This window comes from Phlebotomus papatasi, chromosome 2, assembly GCF_024763615.1.
Source record: "Phlebotomus papatasi isolate M1 chromosome 2, Ppap_2.1, whole genome shotgun sequence".
Lineage (NCBI taxonomy): Eukaryota > Metazoa > Arthropoda > Insecta > Diptera > Psychodidae > Phlebotomus > Phlebotomus papatasi.
Window position 1 is genome coordinate 41442833 of NC_077223.1, and position 19906 is coordinate 41462738.

At 35.4% G+C, this 19906-nt stretch overlaps 1 protein-coding gene across 4 annotated transcripts in view; it reads left to right on the forward strand.

Moving 5' to 3' along the window:
* The window catches only part of LOC129800302 (probable lysine-specific demethylase 4B), a 33211-nt gene extending 13962 nt beyond the window's left edge, over nt 1-19249 (forward strand). Inside the window, exons 3-8 of one of the 4 annotated variants that reach the window (XM_055844585.1) lie at nt 596-1240; nt 1715-2321; nt 5898-6215; nt 6353-6991; nt 10795-11546; nt 18050-19249. In XM_055844585.1, the coding sequence (XP_055700560.1) occupies nt 596-1240; nt 1715-2321; nt 5898-6215; nt 6353-6991; nt 10795-11546; nt 18050-18181 (3093 nt within the window). In that variant the 3' untranslated portion in view covers nt 18182-19249. The remainder of the gene's footprint in view (nt 1-595; nt 1241-1714; nt 2322-5897; nt 6216-6352; nt 6992-10794; nt 11547-18049) is intronic. The other 3 variants (XM_055844583.1, XM_055844586.1, XM_055844584.1) reach the window with 3 other exon arrangements.
* Nucleotides 19250-19906: the final 657 nt, after the last annotated feature.

Genomic DNA, 19906 nt, shown 5'->3' on the forward strand with positions numbered 1-19906 from the left:
GTGAACAAAAGGGGTTTTTCTGAAGGGTCTGCAAATGCTTCAATAAGAAACCCCGGAAATATGATTTTTTTTGGAGAGATTTTCTTATTGTTTTAAATGGGAAAGGAGAAAAGATCAGGAATAAGAACAAATCCTGCACTCAAGAGCAACTCAACAAGGTTTTGGTGGAAGCCTTTCCTCGCGGTTTTACTTACATTGTTTGTCTCCAATTAGAAATTTCTCTTGTCTCCATTTAGATTAATATGTTTCCAATAGAAGCATTTTACGCTCGCGTACTTTTCTTGTATTTAAGAAGTTTTCAAATTATATCTAAAGAATTTTCACTTAACAGTAACATTCTAGAAGAGTCAAGGAGCAAATTTATGTAATTCTCTTCAGAAAAAATATGAACTTAATGTGTTGAATCTTCTGTCAAAGTTAAAGCGTCTGGAAATTGTTTTGAATTAGGACATTTACCCCACGTATTGGCAAAAAAATAAATGTGCAAAATAATCCGCTTTTAAATTCCGTTGTGCCAAATATTCTACGATTAGATAAAGTTAAAATCATTATAAGGCTTCACCTTAACTTGTTTTCGTTTTCATTCACATTAAAGGTTGTGCCACCAGTAGAATGGATTCCACGTAAATCTGGATACGATATTGATAAGTTGGACATAACAATTCCAGCACCAATATGTCAAATTGTAGCTGGAAAGCAAGGTCTCTATCAGCAGATAAACATACAAAAACGTCCGATAACAATAAAACAATTCAGTGAATTGGCAAAAACTGATCGGTATGCAACACCAAATCATTTTGATTTTGAAGATTTGGAACGAAAGTATTGGAAAAATATTAAGTATGTTGCCCCAATTTATGGGGCAGATGTCAATGGTACCCTTACGGATCCTGAAGTCAAGGAATGGAATATTAATACACTTGGTACCATTTTGGATTATGTCAATGATGATTATGGTATACAGATTGATGGCGTTAATACGGCATATTTGTATTTTGGAATGTGGAAAACAACATTTGCATGGCATACAGAAGATATGGATCTATATTCCATTAATTATTTGCATTTTGGTGCACCAAAAACGTGGTATGCTGTACCACCGGAGATGGGGAGGCGACTTGAAAAGGTCGCCAATACATACTTTGAAGCCAGTTACAACAATTGTAATGCTTATTTGAGACACAAAACAACACTCATTAGTCCACAAATATTGAAGAAGCACAACATTCCTTATAATAAGGTAAGTTACGTTTACTATATTTTATTTTTAGAATTGAGAAAAGTTTAGGTTTTGAATTTTAATTCGGATTTATATTTTTATTTTTTATTTTATTTATTATTATTTTTTCATTTTAATTATTTTTATTATTTATTTATTTTATTTTTTTTATTATTATTTTTTTATTATTATTTTTATTTTATATTTTTATTATAATTTTAAAAAAAGAACAACATATTTTGGATGTGAAGTTTTTTTTTAAAGTTTAGGATTTTTAGCATTGAATTTCAGATTTCATTACCTTATTCCGAATTTGATTTAGGCTTACGATTTTACAATACAGAGTTTACGTTTTTGAAAAAAATCTAAGTTATTTTTAATCATTTGTCTTTATCAGATTAGAATCAAAATATTAGGTTTAATTGGATTTTAAGATTTTGATTCCCTAATTACAATTCCTTAATCGTTTTGGATAACTTCGGGAAAAAAAAACAGATAACACAGGAAGCTGGGGAAATCATGATAACATTTCCTTTTGGCTACCATTCGGGCTTTAATCATGGCTTCAATTGTGCTGAATCAACAAACTTTGCCTTGCCACGTTGGGTTGAGTATGGAAAAAGGGCTAGTCAGTGTACCTGTAGTTCGGACATGGTAAAAATCTCTATGGATACCTTTGTGAAGCGTTTCCAGCCAGAAAAATATGAAAATTGGCTTTTGGGTCAAGATATTGGACCCCATCCTGAAGATCCTCCACACATTCTTTCACCTGCAAATCCACCCACCGATCAGGATTTGCTCATTAATAGGAACAATCCTGTAGTCCAGGAAGTTCTCAGTAAAATGAATAGACAGTGTAATCCAACTATGGGGCACACAAAGAAGTCTTTCAAGGAGAGAAATCCTGATCTCGATATGGATGACATTGAGCGCAATCCACATATTCCTGATGATGTTAGGGCAGTGCTGAGTGGAGCATTGACCCTTGAAAATGCCGATGAAGAGAGATATGAGCCTGAAGAACCAACAGAGGAAATGGCTACTGACCATGTAGATGATATGAATATGGAGAAGAAACTTTCGGATTTACTTTATGATTCAGGTAAGATGAAGACAACAAAAATGCATGGGAATTCAAATTTTGATTTCAGGACTTTAAACTGTGAATGGCAAAGCTTTGCGAAATGATCAAACTCGTGACTTATACCGGCTTCAGACCTAAGGTTTAGCTATATGGCTTAATTGCTCTAATTTATTATCAATTACAATTTTTTGGAAAAATTTTACTTAGAATTGGATTATTACAGATAAATAACCTATTACGCTCTCTAAAAGAAATAAAATTGCTCGCTATTTAGGATTTTGAGACCTTCGGGAACTGGGCTAAACCTCTAGTCTGAAGACCGCTTTAGACACCAAGTTCTCACTAAAGCCTTTAGAGTCCCAACTTATGTTCAAAAGCATCATGTTTATAAGTTTCAGCGTTTCGCATAGTTGTTTCCATTGCGTCATTTTTTATAAGTCTACCGGTCCGGATCTGATTTGAATCGACCTATAAATCAATTAAAAGATCGTCCGAAATGGCTAAAGAGTCATACAATTTAATTCCAGGTAAAAATAAGTTGTTGGTTCATAACCGGTTTAGTACCGGTTCATAACCGATTGAAACCGGTTCAGTATTATCAGGAATTCCAAGACCTTTTCAACGAATCCAAACTTACCCGAATCGGTTGAGAAATATCCTCTTTACAGACTTTTTTATCTTTAACCTTGAAAAACCATTAATAGGAATACTACAATGGTATTTTCCTACACGGATGAAATGTCCGCCTAAGCAACTTTTGGAATATATCCAAGGTGAAAAAAATCTCACTTCGAGTTTTCGATCAATCTTAAAAGTTGAACGAAAGAACGAAGATCATATTAATGGTCCTTGGGACAACTTAAGATGGGTCCACAGATGACCCCATGTCGGTAGTTAACTATTCATTAACAAGGCAAAGGCATTATAAAATAATGTGATTGTCTCTTTGAATTTTAATAGTTAGTTTATTAATCTGAAAAAGTTTTCTTCGGCAGTTCGTATAGTCATCATTTTAGATCCGATTTAAACCGTTTGGTAAATCAAGGGTTAAAATTCAAATTTATTCGATTCCGAAACACTTTGCTTTCTCTTGCAAACAAACACCCAAATTTCAACAGTAAAACCAGTTAAAAGTTTGTCTGGTTGCGTTTCAAAACTGACTTCTCAAATTGAAAAGGAATGATGTTTCTAAGACGAAGAAGTTCTCCTAAAGTAAGGGCGTATACTTCTTCATGTAACCCTTTTACTCTGTTCATCTGAAACAGCGAAGAAATCTTAAACGAAATCAATGTATGGATTCTAAGTTTTCCTCACTGAATGCTTCAGATGGATAGAGGGAGGAAGAAGTATAAGTCCTTCACTTAGGAGAACTTTTTCGTCGTAAAGAAACGACGGACATATGGGTCGTAAATTAGAGGAGGTTCAGTAAGGAGGAGAGCGCGACCTAAAACCAAAGTGTAATTGAGAACCCTGGTCAAGTGTTCGCAAAAAAGCTCCACGAAACTCGACACACCTAAGAATTGCATCGCTATACCCGAAAAACCCAATTCTTGCATTGCGAAATCCGAGAAACTTTAGAATTTCATTGTAAAACCCAGGAAAACCAATTTTTGTATCGCAAAACCCGAGAAACCCAATTTTTACATCGCGAAATCCGAGAAACTCGTTTTGTGCATCGCAAAACCCGAGAAACCCAAGTTTTACATCGCGATATTCAAGAAACTCAATTTTTGCATTGCGAAACCCGAGAAACTCACTTTGTGAATCGCGAAACCCGGGAAAACCAATTTTTGTATCACAAAACCCGAGAAACTCAATTTTTGCATTGCGAGACCCGAAAAACTCAATTTTTACATCGCGAAATTCAAGAAACTCAATTTTTGCATTGCGAAACCGGAGAAACTCACTTTGTGCATCGCGAAGCCCGAGAAACCCAATTCTTGCATAGCAATACACAGGAAACTCATTTTGTGAATCTCGAAACCCGGGAAACCCAAAATTTGCATCGCAAAACCCGAGAAACTCAATTTTCGCATTGTGTAACCAGGGAAGCCCACTTTGTGCATTGTGAAACACACGAAACCTAATTTTTGCATCGCGAAATTTGAGAAACACAAGACTTGTTTCGCAAAACCCGAGAAAACCAAATTTTTACATTGCAAAACTCGAGCAACTCTAGTTTTGCATCATGAAACCTGAGAAACTTTGTGCATTATGAAACCCGAAAAATTCTATTTTTGCATCGCAAAACCCGAGAAACCCAATTCTTGCATCACGAAACCTAAGAAACTCACTTTGTGCATAGCGAAACCCGGGCCACTCAATTTTTAGCATTGTGAAACCAGGGAACCGACTTTGTGCATAGCGAAACACACGAAACCTAATTTTTGCATCGCAAAATTTGAGAAACTCATGACTTGCATTGCGAAACCCGAGAAACCCAATTTTACTGCTCGAACTCTACGGAGAGAGCAGAATATATAATTCCTCGATTTTTTCACCCCCCCCAAATTTCCACCTTCTACCCTCCGGAAATCAATGTTATCATCAAATCTTCACGTTTCAGACGATATCTGAGAAATGTCGTCACGCTGTTTGTCCGTCTGTCCGTCTATCCGTCCGGCTGTCGCTAGCTCTAGAGGCCAAACGCTTAGAGATAGAGACTTGGGATCTTTGGGGGACCCCCCCCCCCATAAGTCGACCCAAGGATCGTTAACATGCCCCTCATTCCCCCCACCCCTCCCCTTCCCCTCCAAAATCATCCTTTTTGGGATTGCTCGAAAAAGAGCTGTGTGTTTTTCTTTTCTGGATAAGCTTTAGAGATAAGCGGACATTTCGTCCTTAGATGAAAATACCGTTGAATCACTCCTAATAATGGTTTTTCAAGGTCAAAGGTAAATGGGAATAAATAAAGACTGGATGGGATAGCCTTATGCAAATCATTTGGGAAAGAAAGGGACACCAATATTTTGATTTCATGAAATTGTACCGAGCTAAAGGTTTGCCATGGGCAAGACCATTGGATTTACGTTTTATAAGATCTCGGATTTATCCTTACGGCGTTATCACACTTGCACATTAAAATTTTAATTTGATTCACATTAATTGTCGCTTGTGAGCATCCAAATATGTTATTTGTGTCTTTGAGTGACTTAGTATTTAAGGGTTTTTCTGTTTATTGATAAAGAAGTGGACTTGGCCTGCAAAAATAAGTTAAAGTTACCTAAAGCATAAATATTTTTCACATTAAAAAATTAAAGAGAAAATCGCATTAATTTTTTGCATTAATGCTATAAATCAATTTATATCAAATTTTGCGGGCCAAGTCTACCTTTTTATCAACAAATAGATCAAATTTTGATTATAAAATGATTCAAACACACAAATTACACATTTGGACTATCACCAGGGACAATTAATGTGAATCATATTAAAATTTTAATGTGCAAGTGTGAAAATAAATATAGGCTTGTTCATTGAAAAAAAAATCAAATCTAAAATTCATTTCAAAGTCCAAAAATGTAAAAAAAAGACATGAGGCTTAATACTTAAATGTAAAAATAAATCTTCTGTCCCAATGTGCTCATCCTTTAGGAATAGGTCCTAAAGATGGCAAAAGACTTATGACGACCAACTGGACTTTTGCAGATGAAGAGTTCAAGAAGACCAAAAGCCGAAAGAAGAGAAAGAAGTCTGAGGATTTGAGTGATGATGACTACGATTGGGGTGAAATGGAGGAGATGCGTAAGATGCGAAGTCGCCGTGGTCGGGGATCCAATCCACCTCGACCACGTGGTAGGAAGCCCAAGAAGGATACGACGGCGACGACTGAGGGTGGTGGTGAGGAGAAGAATGGTGAAAATGGTGAAAAACCAAAGAAACCAAGGCCACCTAAGAAAATCAAAGTAACAGGTAGATTTTTTTGAAAGATTTTCTATTATTTTTTTTGCGATTTTGTTTTCTACTTTTTGTTTATTTTTTTTTCTTTCGGGATGTCCCTTTTTTGGGGAATTTTTTGTGTGGCTGAAAACCAAAAAAAAAAATTGTAGAATTGGACTTGCTGAATGTCAACAAGCCAGAAATTACAGGGAAACGCGAGAGGAAGCCAACGGCTCAGGTGATGGCAAATCTTGAATCTGAGAAGATTTTGGCTCAGATTCTGGAGCCAATGAAGAAATTCCAGGGGAAAATACCAAAAACTGCAACACCCAAAATACCCCAACATCTCAAAACGCCATCTGGAACTCAACAACAACAACAACAACAGCCGCCGCCGCCGCCGCCGCAGCAGCAGCAGCAGCCGCAGCAGCAGCAGCAGGCTTCAGCCCCAAAGCCGGCTGGGGAGTCAAAGGGGGCAGGAAAGAAGGAGATCAAAATGATGGCGACATCATCGAATGGGGAGAATGGTGGAGTTGTAGGAGGAGGAGGCGGAGGAGAGGGTGTGCGCACAAATCCAGACACGGCGACGATGCCAGTGCCGAAGAAGCCGAAGGCCCCACGAAAGCCACGAAAACCAAAAGCTCAGCAGTCACCATCCATGTCGATGACCCCAAAAGTGAGTGCCAAGAGTGTCGCGAGGCCAGCACTTGAGATGGGAAAAGTCAATAACAAGATTGTGGACAATTCACCGGGCATCAGGAGTCTAACAGAAACACCATTTGGATCCTATGGAAAGCCTCCTGTTGCAGGTTAGTTGCACAAATTTTTAACAAATAATTCTTTTCCAGTTATTGCCCCGAAAAAAATGGTGTTTTTTGTGTGAAGTAATCCAATTGAGACAATTCCAACAATCTCCTCCCTAAATTTGCAAATTTTACCAAGGAATACATTTAATTCTGACAATACTCTGGCTTGAACTTGAGGTGAAAGTGACAATGAAATTCTTAGGGGAAACCCCCATCTAATTGAAAATGTGAATAATGATCAAAATATGGAATCCTTCATTTGAATTTTTCAGTGTTTTTTTTTCTTTCATTTTTTTCTGCTTTCAATGATTGATTTTGCAGAATTTATGGGGATGCGCTCTCGTGAATAAAAATGAACATCAGGGTAAAAATTTTGCAGTAAAAATACTCATAAACATCCTGATAATAAAAAAATACAACATTCAAAAACAAAACAAAATATTCAATATTTAAAAATTAAGTGCAAGTTTTTATTGTAAATTTTTAATACCTGGGGCTCTGGACAATTGAATCAGGTAAAAGACCGATGAAAGTCCCACATGAGAAAAAAGGGGGTGCGATTAACTTTTTTTCCCATAATTTTAACTCTTTTTAAGTGTAAAAATACTATACACTGACAGAGAAATCCGAAAAAGTTAAAATAACATTCCGGAAATGTTAATTTTACCCTGCAGTATTGATCCGAAAACGGTGTAAATATTACCCTTTTTAGGTGTATTATGGGTTAAATTTACCCTTCCTTCATGTTGATTTTACCCTTAAAAGGTGTAAAATTAACATTAAAAAATTTTGATATATTTTTACACATAAAAGTGTTGAAGTTATGACGAAAAAAAGTTAATCGCACCCTCTTTTTTTTGTCAGTGTATCAACATTTTTTAATGTCAATTTTACACCTTTTTAAGGGTATAATTAACATGAAAAAGGGTAACTTTAACCCCTAATACACCTAAAAAACATAATATTTACCCCGATTTCGGATTTCCGGAATGTTTCCGGAATGTTATTTTAACTTTTTTTGGATTTCTCTCGGTGCAGTTAAAATGCATAAAATTTATACAAATGATTGAATTGTCAGAATTACTTAAAAACATTTAAAGATTGATGGGAATTTCAAGATCTTTCATATGAATCCAAATTTTGATAAAATTGGCACAGGAATAGGCCTGCTAAAGAGATATTAAATTTGGTCTTGAAAAAAAAATAAATTAGAAGCTGGAAGAATTCGTAGGAGGACTTTCCGATAAACACGAAATAATAAAATGAAGAGATAAGATGGAGAAAAGCAGTGGCAAAGGAGCGTTCCAGGCTTTTCAAAGTGCCCGAACTCGTGACTTAGTTGCTATGCATTAAAAGTACTTTCGCATAATTTGCCATTTACCGGTTCTCAACCGATTAAAACCGATCCATAAATCACTTTAACTCAGAATTCGTCTGCATTACGTTAAGTCGTTTCTGGGCCTTAGTCGTAAGTGGTTTAGGGTATTATGCCCTTGACACACTAACGACTTAAGCCGAGTGACGACTTAGTGGAAAATAATAGTAATGAAGTTTAACCGTTATGTAATTTAAATAATGTAATTTAGTAAAATTTTGTCAGTAAAAGGTTAAATTTGGTCAGTACAAACTTCGAATTGATTAGTAGATATATTTGAGTTGATCAGTAAAAAATTAAAAATTAATCAGCAAAAAAAAATTGGTCAGTAAAAAGAAAATATGATCAGCAAAAAATTGAAAATGAGCAGCAAAAAAATTTTAAAAAAGCAGTAAAAAATTAAAAATTGGTCAGTAAAAAATTAAAAGTGAACAGTAAAAAATGAAATGCGATCAGTAAAAAATGAAATGTAGTCAGCAAAAAGTTAAAAGCGGTAAGTAAAAAATTAAAAGTGGTCAGTAAAAAATAAAAATTGGTCAGTAAAAAATTAAAAACGACCAGTAGAACATAAAAATGGGTCAGTAAAAAATTAAAAGTGAACAGTAAAAAATTAAATGTGGTCAGCAAAAAATTAAAAGCGGTGAGTAAAACATTAAAAGTGGCCAGTAAAAAATAAAAATTGGTCAGTAAAAAATTAAAAACGACCAGTAGAAAATAAAAATTGGTCAGTAAAAAATTAAAAGTGAACAGTAAAAAATTAAGAGTGGTCAGTAAAAAATTAAAATTGGTCAGTAAAAAATTGAAAGTGGTCAGTAAAAAAATATAAATTGGTCAGCAAAGAATGATAATCCTAAATCAGCTTATAGAGGTGCGATTCCTTCGGGATCGGGGATCTTCGTTTTCTCCATTTTGTGTTTTACACTTATTTTTCACTGATCACTTTTAATTTTTTGCTGACCACTTTTTATTTTTTACTGACCACTTTTTGTTTTTTACTGATCATTTTTTACTTTTTACTGATCATGTTTAATTTTTTACTGATCACTTTTTACTTTTTACTGATCATGTTTAATTTTTTGCTGACCACTTTTCATTTTTAACTGACCGCTTTTAATAAAGTACTGCTCTTCTTTAATTTTTTACTGATCTTTTTAAACTTTTTGCTGCCCTTTTTTCATTTTTTACTGATCATTTCGAATTTTTTGCTGACCAAATTTGACTTTTTACTACTCGTTTATTCAATGCCCAAAAAAATGCTCGTAGTGTGTAGTGCGTCGTAGCCAAGACAATGGATAATCAGCTATGATTGGACTTAATAAAAGGCCTCGCATGCTGACCAAACAGGGATCTTCGGATTATAAGTGAAGCCCATTTAGAACAAAGGGTTGTCCTAAATTCGAGGTTTCGTCCTTATACGAAAATCCCGTTAAATCATTCATAATAACGGTTTTTCAGGGTCTAAGATCTAAGGGACTAAAAACCATATTTCTCAACCGAATGGTTTCATGTTTGGGCTCATAGGAAAGGCCTTAATATATGTGAAAAATCTGAACCGGTTCCAATCGGTTGTGAACCGGTTCATAAACGAGAATTAAATTTTGTCTGAAAATAAATTGTAATACTCCTAAGCTATTTTGAGCGATCTTTTGAGTGATTTATAAATCGTTTCAAATCGGTTGTGAACCGGTTATGAACCGATAAGCAAGTTTTGTCTAAAAATCAATTCTTAAAACTATGTGAACCGGTTAATGGTGCAAAACTACTTTCGAGGTACAGTAGACTCTCGCAAATTCGGCTCTTTTAAAATCGGGCTACTTTTTAATTCGGGCAGCGGTTACATTTGAAAAAAGTTTGTTGTCATTTTTCAAGTTTGATTACGATTATCAAATGAATCAAATATGCTCAAATTTGGCATGGTTTGTCTTAGTTTTAATGTGATTTTGCATTATTGAGGGATTTTCATGCAATTTACGTTATATATGAGTGTGTAAACTCAATTTCTATATGCACATGAATAAAAAATCATTGCATTTCAAAAAGTTTGTCGCCTGAATTTCTGTCTAATTCGGCTGACATTTCGGTCCCATATGCCCGAATTTGAGAGAGTTTACTGTATAGCAACTGAATCACTAGTTTTCTTTTTCTACTCAATAACAAAGTGATTAAAATTTTATTAGTTCGACATTGCGCTAAAAATAATTTTGTATTAATTTCTTGTTAACTTGGTACTTTTTGTGGCTACTACGGAAATTCAGTTCGTTACTTGAACCAACAATTGTCCTATCTGATGTTCGCTTAATAATAATTGATCAATCGAATTTCTTGCAAGAGTAATTGATATAATGATAATATAATTGGTATTTTTTTTACTTTAATAAAAAAAGTTAGAATCCCTTCAACACTTCCCTTTTTTTCGCCTTTTTTGTTGTAGGAACAGCTTCATTGACGCCTGCGCCAAAAGTCGAAAAATTCGACTACATGCCTCCGATGTCCAATCATCATCAGCATCAAGGCATGAATCAGATGATGAATTCCATGGCCAATAATCCGTTGATGAGTACAATGGGCAATCCAATGATGAATCCCATGATAAACAGCGTCATGAATTCCATGGTTAATTCCATGATGAACAATGCCCAAGCAATGAATCCCCAGGCCATGAGCAACATCATGAAGCAATCTATTACAAATCCAAATTCTCTACCGAATCCCATGATTAAAGCCGGCGTTAATCCTCTGCCGGCTGTCAATAAGGCTCCTCCTCAGACTCAAATGGTGAGACCACCAGCAGCTGCAGCAGCTGCTGCTGCTGCTGTTGCTGCTGCGGCTGCTGCTACGGCTCCAGTGAGACCACCACAGCAGCCTGTGGTCGTGAAGCAGGAGCCAAAAGTAGCACCCGTTGTGGTGAAGCAAGAGCCACAGCCAACTACGACGACACCTCCGACTCCGAAGCCAGCTCCTCCTCCCGTGAGGAATATGAATTCCTCCATGTCGTACTTGAGTGCTTTTAGTGAGTTCTTGGAGTCGCGCAAAACAAATAATTCCACCACTCCTGCTAAAGCTTACACTACAGGAATTTCCAAGACACCAGCGGCACCTCAGAAGGCAATCAAGGAGGACGTTAAGGAGAAGACACCACCGGAAACTGTTGCAGTGCTCAAGAGTGAACCACAGCAAATTCAGGTGAGTCGGAAAAATCAATTTTAATTGCTCTTTTTTTACGGTAGGAGGGGAAGGTTTTCAGGATTCGCACATACTCTGGCTTCGCACACTTTATATTTTTCTCATATCGCTTTAATGAATCTGACCTAATTTTTTCAGGGAATGATGTGACTTGGAACTAGCTATAAAAATATATCGCCATTGGGTTAGATTCATTAAAGGAATATAGGAAAAATATATCAAAAGTTTGAAGCCACAGTGTGCACTAAGGAAAAAACGGGGGTGCGATTAACTTTTTTTCCTCATAACTTTGACACTTTTTAGGTGTAAAAATATATCAACATTTTTTAGTGTTAATTTTACACCTTTTAAGGGTAAAATTAACATGAAAAGGGTAACTTTAACCCCCAATACACCTAAAAAGGGTAATATTTACACCGATTTCTGATCAATACTGCAGGGTAAAATAGACATTTCCGAAACGTTATTTTAACTTTTTCGGATTTCTCTCAGTGTGTGCGAAGCCTGAAAACCTTAAACGGTCTTCAGACTAGAGGTTTAGCCCAGATCCCGAAGGTTTCAGAATCCTAAATTGTAACCATTTTTATTGCTTTTTCAGAATCTATTAAGTCATTATTAATTTGTCCTTAAGAGTCCAAACCTACTTTAAATCTTCTAAAATATCCTGACTTATAAGAAATTATAACAGTTCAGCTATATGGCTAAGCCTTAGGTCTGAAGCTCGTATTAGAGTTGTACAATTGTTCTGGTAGATTTTGAGAAATCAATTAATGATTTTTTTTTAACAAATTTGATTTCGGAACGGGGTGTTAAGTCAAAAGTTCAGGTTAACTCAAAATGGTTTAAAATTCGGTTTAAAGTTTAAATTTAGGGATCTGTGAAGACGCCTTCCGGACTTTTCGTTGAATATTGATAAAACAAAAAGAATAGTAATAAATCTAGGTAGATTCTTAATATGAGAAAATTTGGACGCTGCGCTGTGTACTTTCACTGCGTTATTTTGAAAAAAAAAAAATGAAGCAATTGCACTTAAACATCAAAATCGAACAGATGGCATAATCGGAGCAAAAACTAATGTATAGGCGAATTATCTACTATAATTAAGCCGAAGTGATCAAAAAAATTCTTCAAAAAGAAAATCAATTTTTAAAATGGCCATAACTCCGGTTCTAATTGTCAGAATAATAATAATAATAATAATAATAATAATAATAATAATTTTATTCAACTTCGCATACCCCCCATACCATGCGTCCGCCGCCGTCTTAGCGTTGGTGACCAGCCTCCGAAGCCAAACGGCGGAAATGCTCCATCATTGGCTGTATAAGCATTCTTTGGTTTACAAAGACGTTACAAATATTTTGACTTACATATTTACCAAAACATAAAACATATGCAAAGCACAACGCAAAAGCATAGGGATGCGGAGCGAAAATTAAAGAGGAGTCGCATAGCCATTGTCTGTTTGCGTCCTCTAGCTCTTTCGCGTCTTTAGGGTCATATATGACCCGGGGAAAAAAGTTTCTTTTTGGCTATTTACATTAATTGAAATCTAACTGGAGTCTTGAGAAAATGAGCCAAGAATCTTACATCCTTCTATTATGATGTCGTGCACGAACAGATGGATTTCAATTAATGTAAATACCCAAAAAAAACTTTTTTCCCCGAGTCATGACATTACCCTAAAGACGCGAAAGAGCTAGGGGATTTGACACCCCATAAATTGATTATGAAATAAGTCTTAAGTATAAGCTTAACGTTAAAAAGAAAGAAAGAAAGAAATGTTTTTTATTATACCATAATGAAATATTCTTTGTCACAATTTTGTTGGATAACTCTGAAAGTCCGGAGACAGGCGCCGCACAAGTGGCAGCAAAAAAAATCGAAGAATTTAAAAAGTAAGGGCATTTTGGAAAGCTCTCGTGAAATGCCACTTCCCCTTCTAACATCACAAGTTCATAAAACCACCGATAGGGGCGCTATTTTTAAAAAGAAGATTTTTCAATTTTCTAAGTTAAATAACTCAAAAATTTCTTTGTGCATCGGGATGAAATTTTAGTATGTTGTAGCCGCTGATTATACCTATCAAACAAAAAAAAGGGACAGATAATCCTAACCGGCTTATGTAGGTGAGATTCTTAACGTGAGCTAACTCGGAGTGCATGCAAATTCGATTTGGAGCTGAAGTTGGGAGACGCCATTCAGTTATCTTGAATCAAATTCGTGAAATTATACAAATTTTGTATTTAAACCAAAATATCAAGGATTTGGATGAACTGACAGAAAAGTGTTATATGGGTGAAATGTAGACCAGAATGTTCTCTATAATTTTCCCATAGAACATGATCTCATAGATTACTCAGAAGTCAAGATAAGCGAGGTTTTTTGCTTCTTAACTCGTTTTTTCATCCAGAGTGCCCCAAGTAGTCATTTGTTGAACTTCAACTATATCAAAGAATTGTTGTCTTTTGCGGGACTTTCCATTTAAACCCCTATTTTAAGTGTCTTGGTGGAGTAGAGGCAGTCAAATTGGCATCTGAGTGATTTCAAAGCGTTATTATGGGAAAAATCAATTTTTTCACACTTAAACGGCAAAATCGGAGTGATAGCGTAGTCTGACTGGAAAATGATGTATGGACGAAATGTAGAGACAAATGTGCTCTACAATTATGTCGAAGTAATCATCAAAATCGGTTCAGCGACAGTCGAGATAATTGAGGTTATGTGATATTGAAATTGGTTTTTCGACTGTGGCGCCCCTGGTGTTGGTCCCACGAAGTTCAAATATTCTAGAAAGTTGTAGCATTTGGTGAGATCTTTCGTTTAAGCCCTCATTCATCAAAATCGGTCACATAGAACCGGAGATATGATTTTTTGAATTTCGTGAACTTTGACCCCTCATATCTCCGGTTCTATTGAAACCACAGCGCGCATACGCACCATTTTGGAAACCTCCTAGACTGGACTACAACATACTAAAATTTCATTAACTTGCACAATGCCGTTTTTGAGAAAAGTGACTTTGAATTTCGATGAATTTTGACGCTATCACAGCGCCACCTATGGCGACTTTTTGAACTTCCATCTGAAAGTGCTCATCGAGACGAAACCAAAAAGGTAAAATTTAGGTCGCTATGTTAATTAGAACCGGAGATAGAGGCCGGTCAATGTTCGAACTTTGACCCCTTATAGCTCGGGTCAGGGGTTTTAGATCGACTTAAGTTTTTTCTTGTTTGATAGGTATAATCAACAGCTACAACATACTAAAATTTCAGCCCGATGCACAATGGAATTTTTGAGTTATTTAACTTATAAGATTTAAAAATTTTCTTTTTTATAATAGCGCCCCTAGCGGTGGTTTTATGAACTTGCGATGTTAGAAGGGGAAGTGGCATTTCACGAGAGCTTTCCAAAAAGCCCTCACTTTTTAAATTATGATAATTAGAACCGGAGTTATGGCCATTTTAAGAAATTTTTTTTGGACCCTTATAGCTCGGGTCAGGGAGGTCGGGGGACCTTAAGTTTGGTATTGATGGAAAGCTCTAAGGCCCAGCTATAACATACTAAAATTTGAGCCCGCTCGATGCCATAGGGGCGGAGCTATTGAGAAAACAAAAAAAGGGTGGTCTTCAAAATGGCGGAAGGAGGGGTGGGGGGTGGGGGGTCAATGCACCAAGTTGCAATTTTCACCCGATATATAACCTTTGCCGAAAACCGCAAGTCGATATCTTTTTTAGTTTAGGAGCTATTAAGCTCCAAAGAGCGGCCGGCCGGCCGGGAACGTAAATTAGCCACATATATATTCGTGATCAGGAAGTGCTGAAACACATTTTGGCCAAGTTTGAGGTCGATCGGACGACATGAAATTTTGTTAGGATTATAGTAGGTGAGATTGTTAAGAATCTCACCTAATATTCAAGTCGATCCATAACCTCTGACCCCAGCTATAATGGGTCAAAGTTCGAATATTGATCGGCCTCTATCTCCGGTTCTAATTAACATATCGAACTAAATTTTGGCTTTTTGGTTTCGTCTCAATGAGCATTTTCAGATGGAAGTTCAAAAAGTCACCACAGGTGGCGCTGCGATAGCGTCAAAATTAATCGAAATTCAAACTAATTTTTCTCAAAAACGGCATTGTGCAAGTTAATGAAATTTTAGAGTGTTGTAGTCCAGTCTAAGACGTTTCCAAAATGGTGCGTAAGTGCGCTGTGGTTTCAATAGAACCGCAGATATGAGGGGTCAAAGTTCACGAAATTCAAAAAATTATATCTCCGATTCTATTTGACCGAATTTGATGAGTGAGGGCTTAAACGAAAGATCTCACCAAATGCTACAACATTTGAACTTCGTGGGACCAACACCAGAGGCGCTACAGTCGAAAAACCAATTTCAATATGACATAACCTCAATTATCTCGACTGTCGCTGAACCGATTTTGATGATTACTTCGACATAATTGTAGAGGACATTTGTGTCTACATTTCGTCTATATATCATTTTTCGATCAGACAATGCGATCTGTCCGATTTTGTCGTTTAAGTTTGAAAAAAATTGACTTTTCCCATAATAACGCTTTTAAATCACTCAGATGCCAATTTGACTGCCTCTACTCCACCAAGACACTTAAATTAGGGTTTTAAATGGAAAGTCTCACAAAATACAAAAATTCTTTCATATAGTTGAAGTTCACCAAATGAACACTTGGGGCGATCTGGTCGAAAAAACAAGTTAAGAAACAAAAAACCTCGCTTGTCTTGGCTTCTGAGTAATCGATGAGATCATGTTCTATGGGAAAATTATAGAGAACATTCTGGTCTACATTTCACCCATATATTACTTTTGTGCCAGTTCATCCAAATCCTTGATATTTTGGTTTAAATACAAAATTTGTATAATTTCACGAATTTGATTCAAGATAACTGAATGGCGTACCCCAACTTCAGCTCTAAATCGAATTTGCATACATTCCGAGTTAGCTCACGTTAAGAATCTCACCTACATACAGGAGGTGTTAAAAGTTTGTTGCCTCATGTATGATCGGGAAACCAGGTGTGAAAAATGATAGAAAAAATTACTTTTTAGAATTTTTCTTTTTGCAAATTAGTTGCCTGTAATCCGTAGATATTACCCGTCAAATCATTATTCTACCTGCCGATTTTACTCTGAGGTTTTTTGAATTTTAACGGTATATTCCAGTGTATTCAGAGAAAATCTGTAGATTTTCTGCTGAATTTCTGCCGAGAAAATCGGCATAGTGTCCATTACTTCACAAAAATATTGTTGATTTATGTAGAAACTGTAGGAGTTATAAAGAAAATGGTATGTTCTGCTTAACAAGCATTACCGATTAAACATTTTAAATAAGTAAAAAGATGCGAGCAAAAATACTAATTTTTTAAAAATCGCCCATGGAATGATACAAAAACACGAAATTTAGGTCGATACTCTGCTTAAAGTTTTCACTTCACTTTTCTCTACTTGTAACACGGCGTCGCAGAATTCTTTATTTTATATAAACACCGTGATATCACAAAAAATAACTCTATTGAATTTTGCAAACTTCAGTGAAAAATTTTTCCATCTCTTCTGACACATCTTGTCTGGAAAGTCTGGAATGTAGAAAAAATCTACAGAAAATCGGCAGAATATCTACAGAAATTCGTCAGAGATTCGTCAGAAAATCTGCCGAAATATTCTGACGAATTTTGTCCCAAGCCCAAATAAAATTCGTAAGAATATCTACAGATATTATCTGCAGATATTCTGTAGAGGTGTAGATTTTCTCTACAGAAATCTTAAAGATATCTGCAGATATTATTTGACGGGTATTTATATATTTCGAAAAAATTAATTAATTTTATTTCATATAAAAAATTATTGTTTTCTAAAAGTTGATCATTTTCGATTCGTCAAAATTTTGTTGCCTCATTTGAAAAAGTTATTCAAAATGGGCAAAACATGCAATCAACTTTATGTAAACCGGTTACATTTTGAGTTTATATGTAATTTAAGAGGCAAATGGTGGGTTTTTTGAGTAACTTTTCAAACGAGGTAACAAACTTTTAACGAATCAAAAATGATCAACTTTTAGAAAACAATAATTTTTTATATGAAATAAAATTAATTATTTTTTTTTCGAAATATATAAATAATATCTACGGATTACAGGCAACTAATTTGCAAAAAGAAAAATTCTAAAAAGTAATCTTTTCTATCATTTTTCAACCTGGTTTCCCGATCATACATGATGGCAACAAACTTTTGACACCTACTGTAAGGCGATTAGGATTATCTGTCCTTTTTGATTATAATTACGTTAAATCGTCTCTCGGCTTAAGTCGTAACCCTAAATTTATGCCCTTTGTATTCATTTTGAGTTTAAAGAGTCTGTCTCAATTACCTTAAGCTTTTGAAGTTTTTTGACGAATTGTTTTAGTAGAAATTAATCAGAAATGAATATAAAAAGTTTTATCATTAAAATTTGACATTGCCTGATAAAGGTGTATCGCATTTGTCCTGTCCAAAATGTAGGTGAAGCAGGAGATTCCACAGAATCGAGCGCCAGAAATGTCAGTGGAAATGATTGTGAAACAGTCTTCAGAGAGTCTCAATGTCAATTCCAAGGCTGTTAAAGTTCCAGCTGCAGCTGGAAGCACGACAAATCGTCGTCGGAAGACACAACAGAAGCCACGTCAGATAATTAAGAATCTTGAGTATCAATTTGGCCAGGAGGATGGGTATACGCCCAATCTCATGGTGTCCAATTTAGCGAATAATCGTGTTGCTGCAGGAACAGGAGCAGGAGCAGGAGGAGCAGCCAATGGGCAGAATCAGCAACAAAATCAGCAACAAGCGACGTTGCAGCAGAATTTCGATCTCACGTACCAGACTTACCAGCAATTGAGTGAGTTCCAGGAGCAACAGCCCAATACGATGACAATGTTGGGCAGTAGTATTATTGCATCGCAGCAGGCTTTGCAATCGTCTCTTGGGCTCAATTATACCAATCCTGCCGCTCTCAGTGCACTGTACTCCACCTTTCCCACGCCCACAAACCGAATGGGGCTCCTGACGGATGATAATTAGGCATCCTTGGGCCCTCTCGCTCCTGTTGCGTCCAAAGGTAGGACTCCTTAACAATCTCCCCATATTGTATACTTTCTTTTTTTTAATTTTATGTTATGTCTGAAGTAAAATCGTGAAATCTTTCGCCTAAAAGTTGTAATAAAATCTACTTACTCTTTTACTCTTATTTTTTTTCTTACTTGAAGTGTGTGCAGATGAGTTTGTGATGTAGATATTTAAAAAAAAAAGAAAGTAAGATAAAAGAAAAATTAAAAAAAAAGAATACCATAAAAAAGAATTTTAAAATGATCTTAAGGAATTAAAATTTAGAATTTAAACATGAATGAACAAATAATAAAAAAAAGAATAAGAGAGATTCACAAAGAATGAGATGAAGAAAAAAATTATTGTATAATTTTGAGTAAAAGAGATTTTAGAGTGAAATAGTGAATAATGAGATGGTTTTGTTCTCCTAAAGTATTTGTCTTTTAGTAATGTATTACTTGAAGATTCAGAAAAGTAATTATTATTATTATTATTATTGTAGTAAAAGCAGATTACATTATATTTTCTCTGAGACTGGATGAAAATATGCAAATGAATAAATAAATAGATATTGATTTTAAACTGAAAAAGGATTTCTTTATTTATAGTAAGGCCATGTAACTCCGACGATTGCAAAACTCGGATGCCGCGACCGATTTAACTCCGATACATCCACTTAAAATATAATTTATATTTTTATTTCTGTAATTAATTACTGAAGTATCATATTATAACTATTCTACTTTAAGAAAAACCAAAAATTATATTTTTATCGGTTTAATAAGTGGGTAAAAGAAATATTTTTTAAGCTCGGGTCAGCTGGGTTGTGTACTAAAAATTTAATTTCTGAGAAAATTTTCCTGTTGACAGCTCGTCGCTGGAAAAAGTTTAGTGTTTTTTCTATATAATAAAACATTATTTGCAATCAAAATTATCAATAAAAGTTAGTGTAGTTATTGATCTACAAGGTGAGTAAGAGTTTATTGATAATATATTAATAATTCATACAGAAATAAGTGATTTTTGTGAATGTTTACATTTCGATGCATGTCGGATGCGGTGAAAGTCAATGTTTTGGTTCAGAATTTGCATTGTTCAGGACTCTTTTTCTGTTTCAGATGCCAAAGGGAACAAAAGAAAAGACCTATAAGGACAAGCCCGACTCTAAGGAAGGTATTAGGAATGCCTTGCAGTGTGTACGAGATGGTTCTACCATAGCATATGCATCCAAAACATTTAATGTCCCA